The sequence below is a fragment of the Cucumis melo genome, chromosome 1, assembly GCF_025177605.1.
Source record: "Cucumis melo cultivar AY chromosome 1, USDA_Cmelo_AY_1.0, whole genome shotgun sequence".
NCBI classification, from domain to species: domain Eukaryota; kingdom Viridiplantae; phylum Streptophyta; class Magnoliopsida; order Cucurbitales; family Cucurbitaceae; genus Cucumis; species Cucumis melo.
Window position 1 is genome coordinate 19879263 of NC_066857.1, and position 21205 is coordinate 19900467.

At 36.4% G+C, this 21205-nt stretch overlaps 1 protein-coding gene and 1 pseudogene across 1 annotated transcript; both read right to left on the minus strand.

Moving 5' to 3' along the window:
* Window positions 1-4261: 4261 nt before the first annotated feature.
* On the minus strand, window positions 4262-20952 carry LOC103489619 (zinc finger CCCH domain-containing protein 37). The gene is made up of 12 exons (XM_008448846.3): window positions 20424-20952; window positions 19202-19449; window positions 12960-13019; window positions 12775-12852; window positions 12617-12676; window positions 12300-12515; window positions 11894-11931; window positions 11761-11807; window positions 11548-11675; window positions 10793-10846; window positions 10007-10138; window positions 4262-4717 (listed from the first exon to the last, which is right to left on the minus strand). Exons 1-12 carry the CDS (start codon window positions 20770-20772, stop codon window positions 4547-4549), a joined length of 1581 nt encoding a protein of 526 aa, XP_008447068.1. The 5' UTR covers window positions 20773-20952; the 3' UTR covers window positions 4262-4546.
* LOC103489618 (uncharacterized) lies at window positions 4725-9997 on the minus strand (annotated as a pseudogene).
* Window positions 20953-21205: the final 253 nt, after the last annotated feature.

Below are 21205 nucleotides of genomic sequence, written 5' to 3' on the forward strand. Positions count from 1 at the left end.
AAAACAAAAAATGTCATTGAACTTTGGAACGTGTCTACTCCTAAATTTTCAAAGCTTCAAACACATTTGTACAAACTTTATTACTATATAGAAAAAAAATTGTTAAAAAACAGAAAATTATGTAAAAAAATTAAACCGAATGTTCTATATACATATTATAAACGAAACAAAATGTTAATTATAAAATTATACAAAACCGGAAAAAAAATGAACAAAAATAAAATACATTATCGAAAGCCTACAAACGGCTATTACAAGAGTACCTCTTCAAATAATTTCGAACTCCTTCGTCGCAACGTCCTACATAAGAGAAGAAGATGATTATTATTTGTAATTAAAACACAATAAAAAACGTATGAAAAAAAAAATATACATACCTTTTTATGACGAAAAATTAAACTCCAAATGAAGATTGAATCGGGAAACCGTAAGAATAAGATTAATAAAAATTTAGTAGCCTCAGAGTTTTGATTCCATTCAAAATAATGAATGGAATTCCATCATAGTTATAGAAAAAAAAATAAAGGACAGAAAGGTATAGAAAACATATCGCAAAAACCATACACTAAAAAGACATGGAAGAGACAACCTATATGGTAACGGTAATGAATACAAAAGATAAGTTACAAGCACAGAGAGGGTACAAAAGATACATGGTAACAGTAAAGAAGAAGAGGACTTACAAAATATAACTTAGAACCACAGAGATGATACAAAGAGGGAGAAGAATGCAGTGAATCAAAAGAGGAAAGGTGGCAATATATAGGGGAAAGATGGGGCAAGTTGAGAGGACTTGGAGGGAGGTAAACAAAAATATAAAGACCAAAATACCAAAGTACAGCCAACTATCAATAAAATACAGGCCCTATCTCTCTGCTACAACTGACATAAAGCATAGCATAGTCAAAGGCTATATACTGAAACCTATACCAAAACCATACCCTACAAAAACATGGAAGAGACAACACTGGACAGAAAGGAAGAAGAGACAACACTGGACAGAAAGGAAGAAGAGACAACACTGGACAGAAACAATACAGACAAATAAATTAACAATGTAACAATACAGACAAATAAATTTTGTAAATTAAAGTAAATGGAAGTAAATGAACAGAACAATAAAACAGAATAGAAGGATTGTAATAAATTTTGTAAGCAAATGTGAAGTCAAAACCATACACTAAAAAGACATGGAAGAGACAACACTAAAGCAATAAGACATGGCAAAAGAATACAGAGAATACATATAGAGAACAATACAAGAATTGAAAAAGAATGTAACAAATTTTAAAATGAAACAATTGTACAGAGAGAGGTAAGAATAAAACAATTGTAAAAAAATACAACAATTGTAAGAAAATTGGTAAGAATACAGAGAAGACATGTTACACAAATTCAGTATTACACAAATTCGAACTCATCATGGTCGGAACTACATACATTCATTACAAAATAACACATAGGTAAAGAATTCAGAACACAGAATACATAGGTAAACAATACAGAACAGACAACACATAGGTAAACAATACAGAACAGACAACACATAGGTAAACAATACAGAACACACAACACATAGGTAAACAATACAGAACACACAACACATAGGTAAACAATACAGAACACACAAGACATAGGTAAAGAATACAGAACACATAACACATTGGTAAAGAATACAGAATAATTCAGCACAAATTCGAACTCATCATCGGCTTTAAAAAAAAAGTGGATTGAGAACTCCAAACCTCCCTACCAAGCTCCAATGGCAGAGTGAAGAATATGTCCTATTGCCAATCGAAAGACCCGAGAGCATAAACGAACCACGGCGGCAAGGAGGTTTGAAGGAGCCAAAACCCACGATTCCAAAATGGAAATCGTATTCGGAGCCAACAAAATCGTCGGCTTCAACGAACACAGAAGCCCTTTCGGAGTGAGAGAGACGGATGAGAGAGATTTAGAGAGAGATTCGGCATAACGAAATCCGGTTTCATCGCGAAAACGCAAGGGCATAATGGATTAAAGGATGAAGACGAAATTGTGAACATTCGTTGAGGGAGAAGACGAAAGGAACGAATTGATTAAAGGATGAAACGGAAAAAACCAAAATCGATCGGACAAAAGAGAACGAACACAAACCCTAGAAAAGTTGAGGGAGAAGACGAAACGAACGAATGGATTAAAGGATGAAACAGAAAAAACCAAAATCGACCGGACAAAAGAGAACGAACACAAACCCTAGAAAAGTTGAGGGAGAAGACGAAACGGACGAATGGATTAAAGGATGAAACGAAAAAAACCAAAATCGACCGGACAAAAGAGAACGAACACAAACCGTAGAAAAGTTGAGGGAGAAGACGAAACGAAACATGGATTCGTTGAGGGAGATGACAGAAAGAAGAGAAAAAGGAAAAAATTTCGAGGAAGAAGGGTTGAGGAGAAGATTGAAATCGGTTTAAAGGAAAAATCGAACACGGATTGCGGGGAAGGACGAAACCGGATTCACGAAAACGGGAACACGCGTATCGCCGTTCAAAGGGGAAGAGGAAATCGTGTTAAGGAAACCCTAAAACTAGGGTTTCCTTAACATTGGGCCCAAACGGGGGTTAGGGTTGGGCTAACCTAACCCCACAGCCCAAACCCTAACCCCAAACACCCCCTTAGGCTCTCAACGCCTAAAACAACTCTTAACTACACCTACATTAACACCTCATCGCCTGTAAGCGCGTCTTAATCTTCACAACTCGGCCTCAACGCCTTGCTTACTAAGACAAGGAAAACTTAAACCATAAGTCGAGTACTTAGTGAGTGAAAATTTTAGTAAAATCTTTGAGGAATATAAGATCATGCATAAACTCATTTTACAAAAACGTTTCACAATGCCTCAACTCACGCCAAAACATTAAGCACACATTAGCCTCTATTTATTCCTCCTCGCTTGGACATTAAACTTCCTCCAATACATAGACTATTGTGATGACTCATTTCACCATTAGTATCTCCATGAACCTTTGTTCACTTTCAAATTTTTAGGTGATAGAATTGAACATGGACCACTCGACGTGTCCATTCATTCAACATTTACTCATCGATGGCCGAAATCGGTTGGAACATTTACTAAACCGATCATAGTCAGTTTGGTGGCAATTGGTTGAAAAATCGATTTCGACTGACTGGTGATCACCTCTTACATCAACACAAGTTTAACTCCACGAAACACGTTTCTCCAGAATCCTAGTGCAAATAGCTTTTTAAAAAGAACAATAGGATACTTATAATGGGTAGCAATTTTAGAAATAATTATTAAGTATATAGCAACATTTTAAAAAATTACAAATATAACAAAATCTATCGGTGGTAGACTTTTATTGTTGATAGACTCTTATGGTTTATCACTGATCGACCATATTTAAAACATAGTCTATCAGTGATAAACTCCTATGATAGAGTTTGACAGATTTTGCTATATTTATAATTTTTTTAAATGTTGCTATATACTTAATTATTTTGAAATGGGAAATCGGATAAGGGACGAAGATGGGGACGAGGAGTGACATCCTTTCCCGCCTATGGACATCTCTGACTAATGGTACCAAGTTTTAGCCAAAGTAAACTTAACCTAATGGTAATTAACATAACCTTCTTCTTAAAACTTGAAGGCTCTGTTGCCTACTATTGATACAAAAAAAAATATATATATATATAAAAAAAGAGCCTAAACTAATTTTAAAAATGATAAAGAAAATCAGCAACAAAAGAATTTAAGACACTCTCTTTGTTTTTGTTTTATTTTTTTTATAAGTGAGTTGGTAATAAGTTGACATACTAATTTTTCTTTTTTTTTAAAACACATACATATAAATGATTAATTCGACTCCACATTTCGCCACATCACGTGGCTTGAATGCTTTGTGTAAGGTATGGATGAAATGGTTTGAATGCCATATAATAGAAGTAATATCGAGATGAACATGATAGAACAAAAACAAGAGAGAAAGATCACGTATCAGCTTGAAAAAATTCCAAATCAAAAGATTTCAAAAGAAAAAAAAAACAAAGTATAAAACCAATTAAACCGACCAACCATCAGGCAAATTAAAAGAAAAGTAATCAAAGGAAATTCAAAGTGGATTTGGAAAAAAAAGTTTGTCATCTATCCATTTCTCATTTACTAATTTTCTTTTAGTATTTTATCGATATTTCATTCCTATTCACCACCAGAAGTCCATTTCAAAAAATAAAATTAAGAAACCGAGAAAAGATCTAGACCCAAAACAACCGATAAATACATAAAACCGATTAAGACATTTCTCAATTTCACTTGTCAAATCAATACGCGGACATTAACATTGCAAAAGGAGGGAAGGGGTGGAGGGAGGGAAGAAAGAGTATTGCTCTGTCAAATACAGGGAATAACTTCGATGCAGGACTATGAAATCACAGCTTCAATTTATTTAAACAAAGCTGCAATGATTGTGAAAGACATATAAAGGAACATACAAATACCAAACCAAAAGATGCCTAAAATTTCCAAATTCCACCAAAATCTCTACAGCCGTTCGTCCACTGATTCATCTATCCGATCTTCGCCTTCTTTTCCTGGAGCAGATTGTATTGCAGCCATTGTCATCACTTCTCCAGGAGGTGGGTGGTCAAATTTGCAAGTAGTGCCATACTTGCATGTGCCAGTTTTCAGATAATATGGACAAATTATGGCCTCCTGTCAAGTTAATCGATTATTTCAGATGTTCAATAGTTTACCTATAAAATTGCTCACAATTCCATACTTCATTTGGTCAAATAAACTCACTCCAAAGTTCACGAGATAATAAGATGACTCCACAGGTAAATCACTTCCAAACTAGAAAAGTCGAGTCTTGTGATATAATCTTTTCGTTTATATTTTTCATATACTCAATAATGAAAGCTCCATAACAGGAGAAGGGCACGTCCCATAAGGGGAAAATCATGAGCCTCTTCTAGGACTCGAGCTTTGTTTTTATACAACATTAATCACAGTCGATCAAAGAAATCAACATCAAAAGATAATTGTAATAACATTAATACCACAGTGTAGAAGAGGCAATTAATAATTGTTTTTGTTAAAAAAAGGAGCAATTAACGGGTTTTGAAGTTATTGGAGTGAGAGAGCCTACAAGCCACTTAAGTACCACATTAATCATTCCATACTAACCAATGTGGGACAAAGGCATCCTATACTGCCTTGGTTCCTAACAGAAGACAAACAACTTGTATTTTATGTCAATTTTGGTATGATAAATGGTTTTCCAGGCTCACTTGTAAAAACTGAAGCTACTTTTAGAAGAACGTCATTTATCGTATATATTGGTAGCAGATAAATTCAGTTGATACATTAACTTAGTGATTTGAAGGATTAATCAAAACAATATAAATTTAAAATACTAAAAAAAATTCAAAACATTAGTCATTACTTGAAAAATAGTTTTCCAACCAGTAAAATATTTAGTTCACATAATCACTAGAAGACTATATGGATTAGAGGCAACTAGAACGAACTAAGTTTCTTTAGAGTTCTTAAAAGTGCCAACACCAACCAAGTCCAAGTTCACTTCTTCATAATGATACTCGTATTCACACACTATATCTTACGTCACAATGTTCAAGACTCAGTCTCAGCTTAATGACAACCTTCACCCTCTCCTGCACAGTCATGCACAAAGTTCATTATGATTCTGCCTAATTTAGCACCACAACTGGTAGGAGAAACCTAGATGACAGAAAAGAAGACAAACAAGAACCTATTCAAGATGACCATATCCAAATAACTTATAAAAGTTCAATAATTCACTTTCAATATCCTTTTGCTTGGACAACATCAAACCCCAAGAATCCACAATCACATCGATGGAGAATGGGGTTTCTATGAGTAATTGTAAGGAGATCGAAGAGATTTTGAGATCTTTTTCAAGCCTCTATATCCAGGTGATTAAGGAGAAGCTGTTTGTGGAAGGTATTGACTGGAGTACTATTTCGGCTAGGGAGGATGAGGAACTTGTGACCCCGTTCTCTTTGGAGAAGATAAGAAAGGTTGCCTTTAGCTGTGATAGGAACAAATCTCCTGGTTTAGACAGCTTTTTTCTATGGTCTTCTTTCAGGATTATTGGAATCTCACTAAAAGTGAGTTGGAGGGAGTTTATAAAGAGTTCTTCGAAAGAAGCATTTTGAAGAGCTCTTTGGTGGAAACCCTTGTGTGTCTAATCCCTAAAAAGGAGAACGGCAGTAGGCTGAAAGATTTCCATCCTAATAGTCTCATTACCGATGTTTATAAAATCCTTGCTAAGGTTCTTGCTAATCGGTTAAGGAAGGTGATGCTTCCACCATTTCTGAGGCACACGGAGCCTTTTCGGCGGGGAGACAGATTCTAAACCAAGCCCTAATTGCTAACGAAGCCTTGGAGGATTACAAGTTGAAGAAGGAGGGGGTTGTGCTAAAGCTTGATTTTGAGAAGGCTTATGATCATGTTGATTGGGATTTTCTGGATAAGGTGTTGTGAAAAAAGGATTTGGTTATAGGGTTGTATTAGGAATATCAAATATTCTATCCACATTAACAGCTTGCCTGAAGGGTTGATTCAAGCTTCTAAAGGGTAAGACAAGGGGACCCCCTTTATCCCCCTTCCTATTCTTGTTGGTGGTGGATGTTTTGAGTCGCCTCATTTTGAAGGGTGTGGAAGGATATTATCGATCCCTTTAAGATCAGTGGAAATGAACCGGCCTTATCTTACCTTCAATATGCTGACGATACTATGCTATTTTGCTTGGGGAAAGCGGAGTCTTTTTTATCCTAAACCATATGATTGGCTTCTTTGAAGATATGTCGGGCCTCAAAATTAATAGGAACATATGTTTTATAAAAAAAACAAATGTCAATTTTTGGGTATCAATAGTGACTCTGATAAGCTTAGGAGGAGGGGGAAGTGGTTGGTTGTGAGGTAGGTACCTATCCCTCTTCTTACCTTGGGCTTCCTCTGTGTTGTAACTCGAGAACTACGTTGTTTTGGGACCCTGTGTGAGAAAGTTTGTAAGAGGTTGGCAGTGTGGAAGAATGGGTTCTTCTCTAAAGCCGATAGACGTACCTTGATCAGATCGATGCTCAGTGGCATTCCTGTATACTATTTGTCCCATTTAAGGTTCCCAGTCTGGTTTGCAAGTGCATTAAGAAATGTATTAAAGATTTTCTTTGGGATGGGGTTGTCGAATAGTTTCCTTTGGGATGGGGTTGATGAATGGTTGAGCTTGGTTAGTTGGGGGGCAATTGGGCGTCCATTGAATCGGGGGAGTTTAGAGATTGGTAACCTAAGAATCCGTAATAGAGCTACGTTAGCCAAGTGGCTTTGGCGCTTTGCCCAGATCTCGAGTCTTTATGGCAGCGGATCATTGTGAGCAAGCATGGCCTCCATCCTTTTGTTCGAATAGAGAAACGGTAGAAAAGACATTTCCTTTGAGCTTCCAACCTTCTCTCGTTTTACTCGAAGTTTTGTGGGGGATGACAGGGATAAGTATTTTTGGGAGGATTAGTGGCTGGGGGAGAGTCCTCTTTGTTCTCTGTTCCCACATCTTTATCATTTGTTCTCATTTAAAATCATCAGATTTCAGACCTGGTTAGGTTTGAGAATTCGGTATCCTGCTCCTTCAGGTGTTGTTGTAATTTGTCTAATAGGGAAACCATGGAGGTTGCCCTCTACTTTCTTTGCTTGAGGCCTTTTCTTTTAGAGAGGGGCAAAGGGACGTTCATGTTTGGAGTCCCAATCCCAGTCATGAATTTTCATGGAAGTCCTTATTCTCCTTCTTGTTGGATTCCTCTCCCCTAAGAGAGTCAGTTTTTTATGTTGTTTGTAGGACTGAGGTGCTGAAGAAGCTGAGGTTTCTCTATTTGACAAAGTCTTGCTTGGTCGTGTGAACACCATTGATAGGGCTTATTAGAAGGAGATTCTCGCTTGTTAGGTCTTTCAATTGTATTCTTCATCGAAAGGTGGAGGAAGACCTCGATCACCTCTTTTGGGAGCATCAGGTTGTGCAGTTTATATTGAACTCTTTTTTACTTAAGTTCAACAGCTTTGCTGGACAAAAAGGTGTTCATGCAACGATTGAGAAATTCCTTCTCCATCCACCTTTCAAGGAGAAAGACAGATCTTTGTGGTTTGCTGGAGTGTGTGCTGTTACGTGGGATATTTGAGATGAGAGGAATGATTGGGTATTTAGAGGTAGGGATTGAGATCCCATGAAGCCTGGTTTTTAGCAAGATCTCATGTGTTCCTGTGGGCTTCGATTTCAAAATTTCAAAGCTCTTTTATAATCATTCCCTCAGTAATATTTTACTTAGTTGGAGCCCCTTTCTTTAGGTTGGGTGTTTTTGTAGGCTTGTCTTATGGATGCCCTTGTATTCAATCATTTTTTCTCAATGAAAGCCTCTGAAAAAAATGTAACTCTTTGGTTGATTGCCCTTTTGTAATTTCCTATTATCAATGAAATTATGATTGAATGTTTCTCATAGTTTAATAAGAAACAGAATCATAAAGAGACCAACTTAGCGACCTATGCGGTACGCAACATCCCCTTTAATTTACAAGCAACATTAAAGAAGTTACTAATCAAGCTACACAACAAAGCACAATCAGAATGTACAGATATTTTATTGTTCAGCTATGGCTTAATTGCTCATATGCCTTGGAGTTGCCTACGATCAAATACAACTTCTTTAACCAAGCTTACTATGCCATGTACTGCCTTGACATCCATTTCTCCTCATATCTCCCAAAGGAGTTGGGGCAGAATAAGGTACCTCTGTCACGTTGAGGGAATCGGGTCAATGCCATAATCAGCTAGTGGTCTGTCTTCAAGAACTTCATTGTGATTTTTTACGAAGTCAGGAATCTGAACCTCTCCCTTTTTTATATCTTCTGAAAGATACTGAAGACGGCTCACATACTTGATTTTCCAGTACAATCTGGAAAAAGTGGCCAAAAGTCGCCAAGACAAGCCTCCAACGGAGACCAGGATGTACAAAGTAGAGAACTTGAAGTCTATCCTAGTAATCAGATGGAAGTTCTTCATAAATCCACCTCAAGATGGTAAGGCCTGGACAAGTATCATCCTTCTGGGCAGTAGTATGAGAGCACACAATGCAAAACGGACCCTCAGACAATTCGTTCTAGAATTTATAGAAGATATATCTCTTTGCTCTCTACTTACACCCACAGCAGGGAAGTACTTTCCAACAACACGGTTCCCAGTCTTGTCGGAGCCCTCAAGTCGAACAAACACGAAAAGATCAAGATCAGAAAAATCCTCATCGGAGGAAAGGTTTTGAGAACAATCATGCCAATTATCAGCATCTTCAAACTCTTTATCTTTGTCAGGCAAAAGTGGGCGGGAATTAATGCCGCCATCAAAAGGGAGGATGATGATTGAGAAATCATTTGGGGTGCTACCCATCTCTGCTTTAATCTTCTTCTGATTGAATGTTTCTCATTAAAAAAAAAAAGGGGGACTCTATTTATAAATAATTAAAAGAATCCTAAAGGGATAACTAAAAGAAAATTAATCTCTAAAATAGGAAAAAGGGAATTAATCAAGGATTAAACCAAGTAATACTAAATCCTATTACATCACTCTTCCTTACCAATAAATATACCACTTAATAATGGAGAAACAGAAACCAGCTTGCTAGAGTTCACAACCCTTCCCTCGAACAACTTCCTCAAAGTTGCCAATATGACAACTAGGAAGTAAGAACTTCCCCAACTAATAGATAGCTGGTGATTCCTCTTTAAACATAAATGTTTTAAAAATAAAGAGAAAAAGTTTATTTAATTATTCATTTATTTTATATCATGAGAAAATCTTTTCATTGAAGAGATGAAAAGACAAAAGCTTTATCTTATGATAATAGTTTCAGCATTACGGTCAACATAGGATGTACTCAAACATTCTTATAAGGTGAACTTGACTATGTCAGATATATATACCTCTCTCCTCGGTAGTCCTGCCAGTGTTAGTTTCACATTATGTAGAGCACCCTGCTTTGGTGCTGACCGATCAATAGGGTGATGAAATTTGCAGCGTTCCCCAAATTTACAGTCCCCAGTCTTCATATAATACTACAGAAATAACATATTTAAGAACAAAAGAACATATCAACCAAAAAAAAAAAAAAAAAAAAAGCAAGCACTAAAATTAATTACACCGCCACCAATAAGTGAAATGAGTAATATCATTACCTTAAGAAACAAAAAAAATTTAAAAAAATAAACAAAATAAACAAACATTACCTAAGGAAACAGATTACAAGAATAATACTTAATAGTAACAAAAACAAATACTTGAGTGCCATTTTTTTTCTTTGATGATTGTCATTGTACATTGAATCAACAAACTAAAGTTATCAAGTCAAACAAGAATCTAAAAATATGGAGTATAAATATGTTAAGGAAGAAAACTAAAATAAAAAACAATGTAATATTTTTCCTCAAAAGAGGAAATGAGTTTTTCATTTGAAATTAAAAATGGCATTGAAAATTTCCAACGTAAAGGCCTAATATCGTCTTGCCTCTTGCCATCAACACTATTTTATATAAAGTGCAACTTGTTTATTATATATATTAGAAAAAACATTTCTTTTCCTTTTCTTTTGCATGCCTCATGCTTAAGCCTAGAGAACCTATGAGGAGTGGGGGGAGCCATCAACATCGTATCATCATATCGTAACTCCAAGTCCTATTAGGGGAAGGGAGGAGGTGAGAAAAGGTACTCACATCACATTCTATCTGCCCAGGTCGTTGAGGGTAAATACTTGAGCCAGATCCCAACTGCATCATAGCAAAATAGTTTTACTTATTCACTACAAGAAGATTCATAAACTTTAAAAGTTCAAACAGGATGTAACAGTAATGAAGTTTGGAAAATTTGTGACAAATATTTTAATTAAAGAGATGAAATGAGACTAATACACAAAAATACAAACTTCAAAGGAATGAAGTTTGAAAGAAAATTATAAAAAGAATAAAAGACCTTTAATCTAAACAAGTATCCTCCAACGAAAATTCAGAAGAAGAATTCGAAATTATAAAGCATATAGTTTCTCAAAACCATCGAGCCAGGCACAAAAGTTCTCAAATTTCTTTCAAACCGTAAGTCTGAAGTCAAGGCCTTGCATGCATAATGTCAGTGAAAACAATGCCTGCATAATTTTAGAGAAAAATAATGCTGGCACAAAACCTTAAGGGGACAGCAATTGTTATTTTTTAAGATAATAAAAAAATAAAACCGGACCAACCAAGAAACCAACAAAACAGGTCTACAGAAATAACATCCCAAACAGGAACCAAGCAGAAACTAGCCTATCAAAACAAGATCTCCAATCTAAAAGATTAAGGCCTAATAACATAGACAAGATAACCATCAATGGAAAATTTTAGAAGTAACAAGGGAACGATTAAGTAGAAAGTGGCTACCTGTGCCAAAAGACATAATATACCAACGGTACCTCTCACAACAAAAACTGACTTACCAATGGCTGAATCAATCTGGGGTCAACAGCTTGATAAATAGCATTAGAAGGATTAACAAATCCAGTATTCATATTAGCAGTTGAAACCATAGCAGGATGAACCATTGCAGGAGTAGATGGATTGATTGCTGCCAAAATTCCCAACCACATTTTAAGTGATCACTACATACCTTTCCAAGATTCAAACTGAAAACGAGAACAGAACACCTATACCATTTCTGTCAGGGTGATTGTAGCGGCAAGTGGTACCATACTTGCAACTGATAGATAACAATCAATAGCACTCATCATTATTTTCTCAACTGATACTATCACAAATTAGTTGTATCAGTACGTGCTCATATACCTGCCAGTTTTCAAGTAGAATGGACAATCCACTTCGCCCTGTAGCAAAGAAGTTATTTTTTAAAATTTAGATCTTATTTAATGCAAAGCAATTCAAAATTACAAAATGGATAACTCAAATAAAATTTCAGAAAGTCAAGCAATTGGCAACACGAAAGAAATAGAGTTATTAACAACACTGACATCCTGTGAAATACAAGAAAATAAATATTTGAACTTCAATAAATGTTGCCCAATTTTGGTACAAAAATTTAAATCCTCTACAAGTTTATAGTATAAATTCCTAGCGGCAAATTGGAGAAATCTTTTGCACACCCAGAAGATGGCCCCTTTCTGTTTCTCTTCAGAATGGATATTTCATTCAATGAAATTGTTTCTTATCCAAATAATGTAACTAAATTTATTACCGGTCTAATCGGAAGTCCTTTAGAATTGTGCATTAGGGCTGGTGACAATGAAACAGGAGGCGGCTTAAGCTTGACGTCTCCAGCTCTTTCTTCTGTCTTTGCCATCAAAGTTTGTTCGCTATTTCCATTTTCTTCCCCCGATAAAATTTGGATATCTTTTGGGTGATGGAACTTGCAGTTGATACCAAATTTGCAATTTCCCGTCTTAATATAGAACTGCAGGGGAAGAAATCGGACAATATGTCAATGTCTGACACACCTAAAAGAGTAAGTAAAGAACATGCGTGTGTGTGCATGTGTGTGTACGTGTATATTACTGCACACAGTGGCTCAGATGGTCTCTCAGGTAATTTTGAAGCATCAGATTTTTCAGCACCCTGAAAATAGTAAAAACAGAATATCATATCAAAAAAGAATAAGAAGGTGTATAGAAGACAAGGATACAGCTTGAAGACATCAAGTTCATGCAACATACCACAGAATCAGATCTATCTTTAGGGTGATTGAACTTGCACCTTGAACCAAATTTACATCTTTGAGTTTTCAAAAAGTACTGCAGGAATCAAAAAGGCCATGGAGTAGTTCAGGCAAGTAAGTCCTTATTACTTTTAAAAAGATAAAGAGAGGAATGTGAAAGAAAATATTTGAAATTGAACTCACTGGACAATCTGGATCCCCAAGTCTTTCTGGGAGATCTTCACTATTAGCTATTTGTGGGACCTAAATAAATTATACATGAGATAAACAGCCATTGGAAAAAGAAATACAATAGGGAATTAGAAATGCAAACTACTGTCAGACTACAAGTGCAGAAAAGTTTGGAAAGAGATACTTACAAACATTTAACTGTATCCATTATTAGGAGCACATTTGCAACTCATTTCATTCTTAATAAAGGATCTAACTTCACCAAAATGACAGCCCCATGCTGAAACCTAGCCAGGCTTCCAAACCTTCCAAAAATTCTTCTATTCACCTAAAGCCAGATATTCCACAAAATAGTGTGTGAAACAGCACCTTAAACGAGCGACAAGATTGATTGTGAGCCTTTATCCCATATCCAGTGCACAGAATGGCATCACCATGAAGTGTGATCCAAATCCTAAAGCACAGTTACACGGTATGGTGTGGAGAGGGGAGCGAAGGGTCCTCACATGGTTAGTCGAGAAGTTAATCTAACCCAATGGATCTTGGGGCGGTGGGAAAATGCAGGCACATTGCAAGGTCTTATAGGCTAAGTGGTTCAAGCACTTTCCTCGTGAGCCAGATTGAGGCATAAGGTCAATTCGAGCAAATAAAGTCTCATCCTTTTATTTGGCACACAAAAGCGGCAATAAGAAAGAAGTACTACCAAAAATCCTTGTGAAGTTGTTTCAGATGGTCAATCCCACCCCCTCCGAGAAAAATGAAAGAATACATACGCATACAAAAAAGGGAGAGATCCCTCTACAAGAAGGGACCCCAACTATGTAACAAAGTGCCTAGAGGATAATTACATAAGTCCTTCAAAAACAAAGACCAAAGAGAAACGTGAAAACAAACGAGGGACCAAACATCTGAAAGCTCTATCTTCAAACTCTTAAACACTCTTATTCACCCCACAGAAGACCCAAAGAATCACTCCCACCCACCCCCTTTATGGAAACAACTTTCATTGAGAAAAATGAAAGAATAAACGAACATACAAAGAAGGGAGAAATCCATCTACAAGAAGGAACTCCTACTACGTAACAAAATGGTTATAGGATAATTACAAAAGTCCTTTGAAATCGAAGCTGAAAGAGAAACGTAAAACAAACAGGAACCAAACGTTTGAAGGCTCTCTCTCCAAAAAACTCTCCTCTACTGCTCCGTCCACTTAGCCTTGGAAAGTTGTTTCAGACTGAGGAGATACTCCTCCATCGTAGCATTGACATTCTTGTGTTGAACGGTCAACACACTAAAAGTTCAAAAGAAAGACTCAGAAAAGAAAGTTGCATGCTCTCACAGCACCAAAGGATATAGTCCAAGCCTTCCTCTACCTTCCGACAAAAAATACAACAAAAGGCCCACCAAGTGAGGGCATCTTCCTCACAAGCCTATCCATTGTGTTAGCATGACCAAGGAAAACCTCCTTTTCTCAATTTATTAGTTGTATTGTGGGTAACGATGTTGGGATATCACCTAACAAAAAACCTAAAAAGAGAACACAATGATAGGAATATAAAGCTAAATCACGAGAAGATACAATATACCAATAGTCTTTCAAGAGGGCTATTTCTCTCTCAAAGTATCAGAATGGGAACTCTCACCCAAAATGATCCATAGCAAATACACCACTAGTTAATTACCCACAATACCCCTTACTAATACCATACTAATCTTACTATATACCTTTCACACTCTCATAGATAGGTCTAGGACTTACTTTCAAAAGGACAAGTGGATGTGGGCTAACCCTCTATGTGTGGTTTACCTATGGTTCTTCTTTCCTTTTCAAGTGGGTTTGTCCTTGTCTTGAAACTCTATTATATTCTCCTTTTTTTTTTGGAAGAGGTCATGAGTATGATTCTTGGACAAATCTTGGAGAAGAAAGCTAGAATTTTTAGTAATTATTCAAATGATAACCATCCCTCTTTAAATAGACCCAAAGAGGAAGGGTTTGTTCGCACCTTAACTATAACTAACTTAACTTAACCTCCCTAAATACCCCTCATTGATGTAATAGGATTAGGAAAAATGGGTAAATACTTAATAATCTTGGTTTAATCCTTGATTAAATCCTTTTTAGTTTCCTTTTAGGATTTTATTTTGATTTTAATTCTCTATAAATAGAGAGTCCCTCTCTTTTTCATTAATAAAATTCTCTCTTTGGTCTACACCACCCACAGACATCCTGGTATGGGTTATGATTTTTGGACTTGGATGCAAAGAAGGTTACCAAACAGTTGCCTTTCACCCTCAATATGCCCACTGTGCGAGCAAAATGGAGAAGATTTGCAGCTTCTGTTTTTTACTGGCTCCTAACTCTGCAAATTGTTGGTGGAAATTATTCTCAATTTTCGAAGTGGTTTGGGTTTTTAGAGAATCTGTTAGCCTACATGGAGAGCAAGTTTTGTTGGGGCCCATATTAAAGAAAAGTTTGAGACTAATCTGGGCAAACTTATCAAAGGCTGTGTTGGCAGAAATTTGGTTTGACCGAAACCATAGAATCTTTCATGATAATGGGATGCATTGGCTAAACCGTTTTGAAACAGCTAATAGGAACGCTGCAGCTTCAAGTACTTTACAGAAAGATTTTGAAGCTTACTCCATCCAAGAAATTAGTCTTAATTGGCAAGTCTTCATCTTTCGAGACCATTTTTTGAAAAGGAAACAACCTCTTTATTAATATATTAATATTGAGACAAAAGCTCATAGTACAAGAAAATTATACAATGAGCATGCAGACCCATGGATCGGGAGATGCATCTAGGCATCTCAACTAGGTTGACACCTCAGATACCCTCGTCATATCCAACCAAGCTAAAAACCAAAACAAAGGTGTAAATGCCCAAAAGCAAAGCAAAACCCAAAAGAAGTACAAAGAAAGACAAATAAAAAGACTAAACAGACTAAACATCCATCTAAAGAAAAGGTGACCGATTAGGCTTATATCTCGCTCTATGTCAATCTTGAAATCCTTGGAGAGGGGACACCACGAGGAGGCTAAAATTTTGTTGACTCCAACAAGGTCTTACACTGAGAAGCTTGCTTTGAATAAATCTCTAGATTCTTTCCAAACATAATTTTAACAACAATGCAAACAAGTTGTAAATGAGCAATAAAAACAGATACAGTGAAGAGCCGCTAGCGGCAGTGCATATAGTGCAGATTGAGGGAGACAAACAATTATTATACATCTTCCTTTTTAACAACCCTAAACTCCAAAAGCCATTGTCCAAATTAGATTATTGATTTGACGTGGACTTGTGTGATTTTTCCAGCTTTTTAGTCAGCGGAATGAATTAATCAAAATTTTCCAACAGGAGCCAAAAACATTTCCAACAGGAGCCAAGGGCCACTGTTTTTGGTCAATTATATCCCTTAATTTCCTGTGTCAATAAAGTCCCATAAGATTCTGAAACTCACTCATTACTTCAACCTTAAAGTTTTCTCGAAACAATAGTTCCCAGCAAACTACTTTCTACTACACAACTAAACATCTTCTTCTTCCTCATGTCATACTTTCTGCTATACAACTAAACAGCTTCTTCTTCCTAATGTCATACTACCTGCTGGAATTCTGATGAGAGTCCATCTTGTCATGCTAAAATCACCTCCAAAAGATCAAGGCTCCAAAATGAACTCTGCTAAAGAAATAAGTTCCCAACAAAATACACTATCTCTCTATGATCATATGGTCCATATTCATTTGTGATCCAGAATTCTTTTTACAAGCAGTTCATAAGCATCAAAAGTGGTTCACTCTGTCTCCTTTGAACACCACAAGGATTTGAAAAATGTGGATCAAAACTTTACTTTTTGTTACTTGTAGCAAAACCAAAACCGAGGTTATCTTCTTTCTCTGCTCCCTAACTTCCATTCTTTTTTATCAACTCCTAGCTCCCTTGTATTCCACGAAAAGACTTTCAATGCACTACCACATCCAAGACTACTTTAAATGCTGGAGATAAAGTTTATACAACTCAAAGGAAAAATATACCACAAGCTTCGATGATGCCATGCAAGTGCTATGGGATTTCTTGTCATTTTTCCAGACTATTATAGCCACCTTCTTCATGAATCACATTGTTGAAGCCATCACTGAAAGAGTGTTGTCTTTGCTTTCTCAGGCCTTTCACGCCTTATTCGTGCTACTTTTTCTTGTTGCTTAGTTTATTTGCTTTTGTATTTTTGTAAATTTTTATTATGTATTTTGGGCTGTATTTTTGTTGAAAATCTAAGGGAGTGTCAACCTAGTTGAAATGTCTGGGTGTGCCTCCTGATCCTATGGTCTCTTTTGTTTTGCTATTTGTAGAAATCTTTTGTACTTTGAGCTTTATTATTATTAATAAAGAGGGGTTCGTTTCCGTTCAAAAAAAGTTATCAATAAAGAGGCCAGTTTCCTTTTCAAAAAACAACTACCAGCAACTAAAATAATACATAAACAGTAAAAGAAAAAGAGCTGCATGAAGAAACCCCAAAAAAGTCCCCTACATCAGAAATTAAGTATTTTCGACGACTCTTCACCTACTTTAGATAGTTTTATGGAGCTGGTTATTTTTATGCTCTGTATTAGTGTAAATATAAACACATATAACAATTATAGTCACTTTTTTTAGTTTCCATTTAGTGATCTTTCATGTAATTCACATTTTGGTGTCTGAAAGATTATTAACTTCCTTATGTCACGCATCAATAAAATTCCATTTTCCAAAAAATAAAAAACAAAAGGAAAGAACACACAATGAATGGATAAACCATGCATTATATAAATAATGTAGAATTCCTTCGATAATAGCCAAAAAGAGAAGAAGCAGAAAGAAAGAAAGAACACAATTGAAGAGAAAAAATGAAATAAAACATGTAAAACATAAACTTTCTAATTTAAAATATTTTTTCTTGCAATATCTAAATTTTACAATACTTCTCAACATAGAACAACTTATGAAAGAACTACCTTTGAGAGCAATAAGTCCAAAACTCAATATAATTCTAATGCAAAATAAATACATCTAACAGCCAAATAGAAATCCCTAAACTGCATTCCTAGACATAGAGAAGTTGATCCATGGATTACGGCTTCCAATAGTGATCCAAATACAATGTTCCCTTTTAGATACCCTCCTTGATTTTTTTTTCTCCCTATACTAGGGTTTTCCATGCATGCCTTGTGTTTTTCTTCTTCTTTCCAATAGCCTTCCAAAGGGTTGGGTTTCCAAACACAAACATCCCTCCCTCCCCTTCCTAAAGTCACACCCATCGAGCAAAGAAAGAAGAGAAGTCATTTCCGTTGTCTCCCTATTGGATAAGTGGTGGCGGAACTGGAAAGAAAATGACAATTGTCTTCCTGCCCAAACCAAAAAGTCTAAGATCAGATGGTTTTTAAGAAATGACAACTGGTAAAGATAAGGATAGGCCGAACAAAAGGGGCTATCCTCAACCCACTGATCTTCCAAAAAAAACGTCTCCTTAACATCCCCCACCAAGCATCTAACCCAAGGAGAGAAAGAAGGGATCTCGAGTGAGATGTCCTTCCAAGGAGTACGATGTGTGCCTTTAACCCTTTTGCCAGCAACTCAAAGGGAGCAGAGCCACGCTTGCTCACAATGATCTTGTGCCACAAAGATTCGAGCTCAAGGGCAAAACACCAAAGCCACTTAGCCAACAAGGCTTTGTTATGCAACCTTAAGTTACTAATTTCTTACCATCCCTGATTCACAGGGCACTCAACAACCTACCAACCAACCAAATGAGATCCCCTCCCCTCATCGATACCTTCTCCTTATTCAAAGCCCCAAACTCTGTTTGCAAAAGCATCAAGAAGCTTATGAGAGATTTTCAAATTCATTAATCTTCAAATCTTTAAAAAAACATCAATTAAATCAATAGACGGCTAGCATTATATAATAATTTACACAAAGATATTTTCCGAACAATAAGTTAAGATAGCAAAAAGGTAAGATCAACTTTAAAAATAATAAATAAATAAATAATATTAATAATAATAATAGTAAATGATTTTTCTACACGCCTTAGAGAAAAGGTGACATCATGTACAACACAGAATCGAGATATCATTCAAATTAAGAATACAAAATCCTAGATCACTCACTCTTAATTTTAAGCATATGTGATAAACCCTTTAAAGTACTTGATTATTTCTCAATCATAGTTCATTTTTATTTTTATAGGTATAAAAGATGGCAGAAAACAGTCACCTCTTTCCAATCTGGGATTCCACCTTCAGGAACCCAAATAGGATGGTCAAACTTGCAGCTATCTCCAAATTTACAGGTTCTTGTGAGCATATAGTGGGCACAGTCCTTCTCTCCTGGCCTCTGTGGATATACAGGCAAATTGCTTGTACTTTCAAATCTAGGACGCTTGGCTAAAGAATTTGAAGTATACCAGGCTTCACTTTGCCCCAAAGTGTTATAGGAACCCAAAACAGTCTGATCGTAGAGCACTATTGTACATAGTACACAAATATGTACAAGAAAGACAAACATGTACGTTACTACATAAGTAGTTTTACAATTACTCTTTCGGCTGTATAGATTTAGAAATTAAATATAGTAGATTATGTAAAAATATGACATTTTTCGAAATATATATCATATAAATAAGCAGTCTGGAGGAAGATTTATAGAATTTAGGAACTTTGAACTTGAATTAAACATAAAAATAGCAAAAATCAGATCAATTTAAGACTGCATCATAGCGTTGTGGTGCAACTTAGTTGTACAGCAGCAGGATGAAAAACGAACCATTACATCAACCCCGTACATAAACTAATGTATATCAGGATATGACATAGTGGGCGGCATGGATCACTAGAGATTTCCATCATCTTGTCTACAGCTACAGCCTCCAGAGAAGAAAGACGGCTTATGAATAAAATACATTGTTACAGAATCTATACGAAAATCCCACTGTCCTTAACAGTGAGAACGTAAAAGAATGAGGACTACTTTCGTTTCCTACTTAAATTGAACTATTGTTTGGATTGATGTTCGTCCAATATGCCAAAGATATGGGAGAAGATGAATTGACTAGAACATCGAGGCAATTTATGCCACAAATGCTATCGAAATTTCCACAAAAAAAAAAAAAAAAGGAAAACGAGGAAAACACTGTTTTACACGGACACACACACGTATATATTAAAGAAAAAGACAGCGAACAGCACGAATCGAAGCACTGAAGCCAAACCAAAGGCCCACGATCTCGAATGCCATTTGGTGGTTATATGAGAGCACTGAAAAGGATCAAAACATTTAAGTATCACATTGGTGATGTTTTCTGGAACCAGAGGTGAACACATTCATCCTGCCTCGTTTTCGTGAAGCTTAAAGCCAATCTCCAAGTACTCAAGTAATAATTATCTTGCGTCATTTTTTAAAGTGGTTTGCCGATTTGAATAGACAGAATAAAACATACCGTCAGAAGAACGTTTGATGCCAGAAATAACAGAGTCCAGTGCAGCTGCCACATGAGAACCCGGCCAAGAGAATTGAGTGACCAAATGCGACGTCCTTGGGACAATATCGGCAGACGACAACGGGCCTTCTTTCTGGGTCGAATACATGGAGGTACCACGATCAGTTACAGACTGCTTAATGGAGACACCGGAGGACAGCGAGTCTGGCAGGAGATAACGGCCGGAGACGATGTCGGAAAGGGAACGGGAAGACGAGTACGTGGTGGGAAGAGATGGAACCGCAGTGGCAGAGGCAGAGGCAGACGCCGCACCATAGACGGAGTTGTAGCTGTGCAGCTGATTAGCCATTTCTTTTATCCCAACGCTAGAGAATTTGGAAGAAGAGCAGGACTAGACCAGTCTAGCCCAAACCCTAAAGAGTCAGCAGCGACCTGCAAAGAAGCATGTTGGTCCACTTCAATCTTTTTTTCTCCACAATGGGTGAAAGATCTATCTTAATTGAGATGATGAATCAATTTAAACATTTACCATAAATCTTGTTGCCTTATAATGTATAAATGATATGATGAAAAAGTTATGACTTGATGTGGTATTAGAAGGAGATTTTCGTACGAATGCCCACCTTCTAACTTTCGTAATTTCCTTCACGAAAACATGAATTACAATTTTTCTTTTTTTGCTTACGTCATGTGCTCTTTTCCAAAAACATAAACATGTTGAGCTTGTAAGTACACACGCAACCCTAAGAAGGTGTCCTATCTCTAGCCTGAATTCATCGACA

Excerpts from the sequence above, each read along its gene's own strand:
- LOC103489619 (XM_008448846.3), bottom strand. The coding sequence starts at position 20,772 with ATGGCTAATCAGCTGCACAGCTACAACTCCGTCTATGGTGCGGCGTCT. Across the intron at positions 10,139-10,792 it reads CTGGGCAGATAGAATGTGAT|TATTATATGAAGACTGGGGA; the intron begins GTGAGTACCTTT and ends TTATTTCTGTAG. Across the intron at positions 4,718-10,006 it reads CAGGACTACCGAGGAGAGAG|GAGGCCATAATTTGTCCATA; the intron begins GTATATATATCT and ends TTAACTTGACAG.